This window comes from Colobus angolensis, unplaced genomic scaffold, assembly GCF_000951035.1.
Source record: "Colobus angolensis palliatus isolate OR3802 unplaced genomic scaffold, Cang.pa_1.0 Scaffold15, whole genome shotgun sequence".
Lineage (NCBI taxonomy): Eukaryota > Metazoa > Chordata > Mammalia > Primates > Cercopithecidae > Colobus > Colobus angolensis.
The window spans coordinates 4141208-4148389 of NW_012114599.1; the positions used below are offsets into that span (position 1 = coordinate 4141208).

Sequence of the window (7182 nt, forward strand, 5' to 3'; positions counted from 1 at the left end):
GGAAGCTTCCATGCGGGACCGCGCATCCCGGTGAGGGCGCGCACGGGCGGGCGGGGACGCAGCCGGCACCATGTCCATGCTGCCCACCTTCGGCTTCACGCAGGAGCAAGTGGCGTGCGTGTGCGAGGTGCTGCAGCAGGGCGGCAACATCGAGCGGCTGGGCCGCTTCCTGTGGTCGCTGCCCGCCTGCGAACACCTCCACAAGAATGAAAGCGTGCTCAAGGCTAAGGCCGTGGTGGCCTTCCACCGCGGCAACTTCCGCGAGCTCTACAAGATCCTGGAGAGCCACCAGTTCTCGCCGCACAACCACGCCAAGCTCCAGCAGCTGTGGCTCAAGGCACACTACATCGAGGCGGAGAAGCTGCGCGGCCGACCCCTGGGCGCCGTGGGCAAATACCGCGTGCGCCGCAAATTCCCGCTGCCGCGCTCCATCTGGGACGGCGAGGAGACCAGCTACTGCTTCAAGGAAAAGAGTCGCAGCGTGCTGCGCGAGTGGTACGCGCACAACCCCTACCCTTCACCCCGCGAGAAGCGCGAGCTTGCGGAGGCCACGGGCCTCACCACCACACAGGTCAGCAACTGGTTCAAGAACCGGCGGCAGCGCGACCGGGCGGCCGAGGCCAAGGAAAGGTACGAGTAAGTAGACCTTCTTCGGCGCCGGCTCCCCGGGGCCCAAGGGAGGGGTTCGCAGGGCTTCTGCCCGTTCCCCGGAGAGGCCTAAACTGGGCCCCCAGGCCCAGCCACAGCCCAGCTGCAGCCCGGCCTGACTCGGACGATGCTTAGGCCTTTCTATGCCGGAGACCCGGCGAGCAGGGATTTGTCTAAAGCGGGCAGAGCAATTCAGGAAGTTGTCAACTAACCACTCGGTCGCTACAGGAAAAGGGTGGAGAAGCAGAGAGCTTCGGAGCAGCGCAGGACTGTAGGCCTGGATCCCCTGTGAAGCAGGCACAGTAGGTCTGGTCATCCTCAGAACGAAGGGGTTTGGGCCCAGGTGAAAGCAGATTTTGCGGATTTCTTGCTGGTGGTGCTTCCTGGCAATTCCCCCCAGCCTTACTCAGCTCCAGACCAAAGTGTGATGGGGTCGGGACTGGGACTGGGACTGGAACTTCCCTAGTTTGACCTGGATGGGGAAAAGCCTGGCCATGAATTTTCCTTGTCAGATGTGGGAGTTGATGGCGGGTCCTTTATCCCCTTAGAAAGGATCCAGAGATGAAAGGGAGGAAGTGTCAGTTCTGGGAGAGAAGAGACACATGCCCTGTTTTCTGCCTTGCTAGAGACAGCCGCCCTTCCCTGGCACTCCAGGCCCTTGATGCCTCTCTCCTTGGGCCCTACCTCTGATGGATAGGTCAGAATGTCTGCAGTGAGCTGAGAGCCACAGAGGGGCTGGGAGTTGGATGTCCTCAGGTAAACCAGGACTTCCTGAACCAGCCTAAAGGTTGATCATTAGGCCCTTGCCACTACAGGTAGTGTATAACCCCTCAGGACCCCAAATCTGGAGAGAAACTGATTATGGGAACAGAATCCAGACTGGAGTAAGAGGAAAACAGGACACCTGGGGTTGGTGATATGGGGTGTGTTCCACCCTGAGTTTGAATGATCAGGGTCAGAGGTGGGGGTGCTGAACCAGAAACATCTTAGGGGGAGTGCTGCATGCTCAGATACTCCCAGGTATCTGAGACCCTGAGGTTGGAGTATCCACAGTGGTGAGGTCTCAGCTGCCAGCCCTATGGGAAGTTCCCTCCCAGGAAAGCAGAAAGAAAAGCCCTCCTGGAAGCTGGTGACAAGAGAGCATATCCAGGATTTTAAATATCCAAATCTGGGGAGGAGCTGTCAGTCAAAGGCGTAGAAGGAGGTGGGTTCTCTCTGCTGGGACCCCCTCCATGCAAACTGGCATGTGTTCAGACTCCTGAAAACTTGGGTTCTCAGACCAGGCCCCAAATGAGAGCTGCAGATTCCCGGAGTGGCTAGTTACAATGGAAAAGTCTTGGCCTTCTCCCAGGGGCTGCCCTTTATCCCCCAGGCTTCTGGTCCCCCAGCTGATGTTTTCACTGTACCACCATGGAAAGGGAGTCCTCTATCCTTGGACCCTTGTCTCTAGGCCCAGCAAGGAGAGCCCTCACCGGGCTGCCCAGTTTGGAGCTACAGGGAAAAAACGCTTAGCCCCAGGATCCTATCTCCCAGCCAGGGGTCTCCCTCAGGCAGAAAAAGCAAACAGAAATGAAGGCTTGTGAGAGGCCCTAAATCCCTTAACCTGGGACCCAGGGTTCCTTAACCTCCTAGCCCCACGTCTACTCAGCAAATCTGGCTTGAGGAGCCTAGAGTGATCTGAAAATCCAGGCATCGTCTCCTCCTCCCTCCTCGCCCCACAACTTCAGGGAACCCTGTTCCCCTGCCCCTCTGTTCCTGAAAAGAAGTATTGGGAAGGAGGGAAAGAGGAAATACAGAAAAGATATTGATGAGATTGAGAGCATGAGAGGTGGGGACGATAAGGGGAGAGGGGCAAGAGAAATTGGGTGTTGAGAGATGAAGAGAATGGGCAGAAAGAACCCAGACCAGATCGAGGAAATGGTAGAAACCGAAAACACCCGCAGGCCACAAGCCTGGGAGCTGTCTCCTGAGGCTGGTGGCTGGCTCTGACTGCGACTGAGATGGCTCTGGGTGGTCTCGATGTCCCTGCTGACCCCGCTGCTTTGCTCCCACACTTGCAGGGAGAACAATGAGAACTCCAATTCTAACAGCCACAACCCGCTGAATGGCAGCGGCAAGTCGGTGTTAGGCAGCTCGGAGGACGAGAAGACTCCATCGGGGACGCCAGACCACTCATCCAGCCCGGCACTGCTGCTCAGCCCGCCGCCACCTGGGCTGCCGTCCCTGCACAGCCTGGGCCACCCTCCGGGCCCCAGTGCAGTGCCAGTGCCGGTGCCAGGCGGAGGTGGAGCGGACCCACTGCAACACCATCATGGCCTGCAGGACTCCATCCTTAACCCCATGTCAGCCAACCTCGTGGACCTGGGCTCCTAGAACCCGTTTGCCTTGATGAGCTTGCCTTTTGTGGCTTGACACTGGGGACCTGAGAGTGGCAGTGTCCAGGGGCGCCCCGCCCCTGCGGCCCCACCAGGTACTGAAAGACCCGCAGGTTGAGCGGGTAGAACAACTGGGTAGGGCGGATAGCTGTCTATGTTGGTCCTTGTTTGGGATTTATTTTCAACAAGTTACTTTTGGGATCCTTTTGGGGCTGGAGACTGGGTCACAGAAGGGAATAAATTATATACCACTGTCATTCTCTCTCTCCCTCTGTCTCTTCCTTTCTTTTCCCCTCTCTTGCCTTGCCTTTTCCCCCTTTCCTCTTCCTTTCCCTTGTTTCTCTTTTCCTTTTTCTGCTTTCTCTCTTTCTCCCTCTCTTTGTATTGCTTGTCTCTTTTCTTCTAGATTTCTGGCTTGCCACCGTTCACTCTCTCCTTCTGTCTCTCCCTTTCTCTCTCCCTTTCTGTTTCTCCCCTCTTCTCTCCTGCCAGTCTCTTGTACTTTGTGTCCTGGTCCCTCCATCTGTACCCCTGTCCTTCTCCTCCTGTCTCGTGGTCTATCTGCCCCTACCTCTGGCCCTCCCTTTACTGGAGTCGGCGGTGGAAGAGGGAAGAGGAGAGAAAAGAAAGGGCCTTTGAACCTAGGCCATCTCCAGAGGCCCTTGCCCTTGCCCCTGTGGGTCAGTGGGAGCTGCAGGTGTCAGCTTTTCGCCTAGTAACTTAAGTGAGAGAGAAAGGGCAGCGCCACAGAAGCCCCTAAACGCTGCCTCATCGTCTGCCCCTCGTCCTTCTCTCTTGGCGAGGCCCCGCCGCACCGCTCTCTTCCTCCCGGGACTGTGGCCACAGCGCTCCCGGCTGAGCGCGCCCTCCTCCCCCCAGCCGCCGACTTGCCGTCTCCCCGTAATGCCCTCATGTGAATGTTCTTCGGGAAATATTTCTGCTTTTATTTTATAATAAAATTAGAAATCATAAATATATAAATTGTTATATGCCACAAGGCCCGCGGGCCGGGAGTGCCACAGTGTCTGATTTCCCTACCAAGACTCGACACCCTAGGTGGGCCGTTCTGGTTGGCGATGCTCTCTGGTGAGTCCCGAAAACAGCGAGACGCCTTCCCACACACACGACGTGTGTCAGTCGCTAGGTGAAGGCACTGAAATTCCTGAAACACCCCCTCCCTTTTCCTGGCTGGGAAAACTCCCTGCAGAAGCGAGGGGCAGCCTGCTCTCCTCCCCACACCAGCGACGCGCAGAGCCCTTGCCAGCCTCTTTCTTCACCTCGAGGTCGAAGTGGAAGACGAGAGAGCTTGTGCCGAGGGCAGGTAGTGCCTTCGGGGATGCCAAAGCTGGGGAAGAAATTGGGCAGAAGTTTCCTGCCGCGCGTACTCCTAGAGTTGCAGTCTCCGAGACTGGGCGCGATGCGCTGCGCGATTTGCCCTTCCCAGGCTCAGACCCCTAGACCTAAGCTCCAGAGGCGCAGCCCCGGTGCTGCGTGTGGCTGTGGAGCAAAGGTCTTCGAGCTCGCAAACCTGCTTCTGTGGATTTGCAGTGGAACTGAAGGGTCAGGGAAGGAGGGAAATCAGGCTCTGGGCCGCCAGGCCGGCGGGCGCCTCGGTTCTCCTGTTTCTCCCTTTCTCTGTCCCTCTCTGCTTCTCTCCTCTTCTCTCCTGCCAGTCTTTTGTACTCTGTGTCCTGGTCTCTCCATCTGTACCCCTGTCCTTCTCCTCCTGTCTGGTGGTCTATCTGCCCCTACCTCAGCCCTCGCTTTCCCAGAGTGAGGGGTGGGAGAGGGAAGAGGAGAGAAAAGACAGGGGTCAGACCGAGCTGGCGGTTCCGGCTCCGCCCATGGGGCGCCTAGGTGCTTCCGTGGCTATCAATTAACCTGCAGCGCCCCCTCCTCTCTGGAGTGCCAGCCCCCTGTTTAAACGACGCATCTGAGCCAGTCCGGGCAGATCCGAAGTGGGCAGGACTCCGAGAGGAAGACGTTGAGGCTTTCCCTTCTCGGGTCGCAGTGGCTGTAGGTAGTCACCGCGTCCCTCCGCAACCAGGGTACTGCGGCTGGGCGGAAGGGAGAGGATGAGGCGCTCGTGGCGCCCGGAGTTCCCAGAGCGCTGTGTCCTCTAGGGGCTTTCCTTTCAGCGTTTTCTGGTAAAACTGGGATAAAATCAGAACACCCTTTCGCTTGGACTTTGTAAGCAACAAGGATTCCTTCCTAGTTGAGATTGGAGCGGCTGCAGGCTGTTAGGCCGGCTAACTTGGCGCGGGAGCCTGCACCTGGGTCTTGGATCTGTGCAGGCCTGGTGGTCAAGGGGCTGTAGTGGCTGCAGTCCTCCGCCTGGGGTCGCACAATGCGCCCCTGCACCTTTGCACCCCAAGAGGAATTCCAGTCAAGGCAGCTGCTGCGGCCTCTACCGGAAGCTCTGCTCTCGTGGATAGCTCAGGTCCTCCCGGGTACTGGTCTGTGTTTCTAAGGCCTGAGTGGGCCCAACTTCTGCTGACTGACAGGGTGAATGGCAGGTTACTGCCTGAACGTCCCCAGACTCAAGAGATGCCTGAAGCCACCTTGGGACAGCCTAGCCAGTCACACAGGACTTGGTGGTGTCCCTTGAGGTGCCAGAGCCAACTCTTCTATGTACTTACTTCTAGGGAGGAAGCAAACAGTAGCCTCTGTATCCTGTCTCACCCCTGCCCATCCCCCATTTTCCAATCTCACACTCACAGGAAAACAGGCTGTATACCAGCTTTCACAAAGATGGGAACATACACATTTAACATTAATGAAACTCAAGATTATTGAGAGCCTGCTATGTGCCAGGCATGGTAGACAACACCAAATCCCCTCACCCTCTCACACAGCCACCACTCAGGGAAACATACAGACTCTGTCACACACATGTTCACCCCTGCACACATTAGCACAACAGACCCTCCGCCCATTTTCAGACACACAAACACATCCTCAGGTACTCTCCCACACTGATATATATGGGAGATACCTGCACAAATGAACCCTTCCTCATGCCTGTGCCCACACACACACACACACACACACAAAATGCTTCTCCACAGAAGCACACAAACCCACAGCCACACACTGGTGCCCTGGCTAAGCAACCAGTCCCTGCCCATCAACCTGCTAGGACAAGACCCAGCTGTGCAGCATGGATTGCTGGGAAGGCCTTGACACCCGGCTGCTTGATCCCAGAGAAGGAGATGGCCCCAGGGCTGAGGTGGCAGCTGCTGAGGGATGCACCCCAGGCACTCTCTCAGCCAGCCCAGGTGGGATCTCAGGAGTTTGCCTGGAGTTTTCACCTGCCGGTAGGGGACGGGGTGCCAGTCCCAGGCTTTACTCTGGAAAATGAATCCCAGCATAGGGGTGCTACTTGTTGCAACTCCCCTCTTTTCCTTCCTCTTGGAAAGCTAACCACAAAAATACTTAAATAAATAAAATTTTTTAAATGTTTAAACGGAGAGGCGGGTACTACGTGGAAGTTCTGAAAATAAATTTGAAAGCTACTCACCCGCTGCATAAATCTATACAAGCTGGTCCTCAGTTCCTCACGTGGGAAGACCAAGCTGCTGTCTTGACCTGTTCGCACAGATGTTGCTTGGTGATTACAACCACTCCCTGTCCGGTGTCCCTACTGAGTAGGATTCCCAGTGGCTTGTCACCTCTCTGCCACCCTCCACCCCCCTCACCCTGTAGCAGTCGCGGAAGCCACCAGTTTTGCTCCAGCCACCTCAAGTGACCAAGTGACTGGGAGTGCCCAATCTTCTTTTCTGCTTCTCTGATTGCATTTGCTACAAGACACCCTTCATTTGTTCCCAACCAGGTCCCATGCCCATGGGGCCCTTCAGGGTGAAACCCCAGGAAGAAATAAAATCCAGCCCTAGGGGCAGCTGGCTAGACCAGAGAAGGGAAACCTGCTCTGGGTCATTAAAACCCCGGGCTACAAGGGGCAGAGGAGAGTATGTGGAGCTTGCAGTCTGTCCCTGTCAGTCTCCTCCCCACCCCGACCCCAGAGCCCTGCTGACCCTCTCCAGAACTCAAATCCCTACCCCAAATTGTACCTTGAGGGAGTGATGCCTGCCTGGGGAGCAGGTGGTGACATCGCATTGCACCAGGAAAAGTTAAACAGAGCCAGGGCAATCTGGTGAGA

At 56.6% G+C, this 7182-nt stretch overlaps 1 protein-coding gene across 2 annotated transcripts; it reads left to right on the forward strand.

The window, feature by feature from the left end:
- On the forward strand, positions 1 to 4017 carry SIX2 (SIX homeobox 2). Of its 2 annotated transcripts, none has more exons than XM_011935887.1 (2): positions 1 to 636; positions 2709 to 4017. In XM_011935887.1, the coding sequence occupies exons 1-2, from the start codon at positions 71 to 73 to the stop codon at positions 3019 to 3021; spliced, it is 879 nt and encodes a 292-aa protein (XP_011791277.1). In that variant the 5' UTR covers positions 1 to 70; the 3' UTR covers positions 3022 to 4017. The 2 variants fall into 2 exon arrangements, with proteins under 2 accessions (XP_011791277.1, XP_011791279.1); XM_011935889.1 differs by having other exon boundaries at positions 1 to 630.
- The last annotated feature ends 3165 nt before the right edge of the window (positions 4018 to 7182 follow it).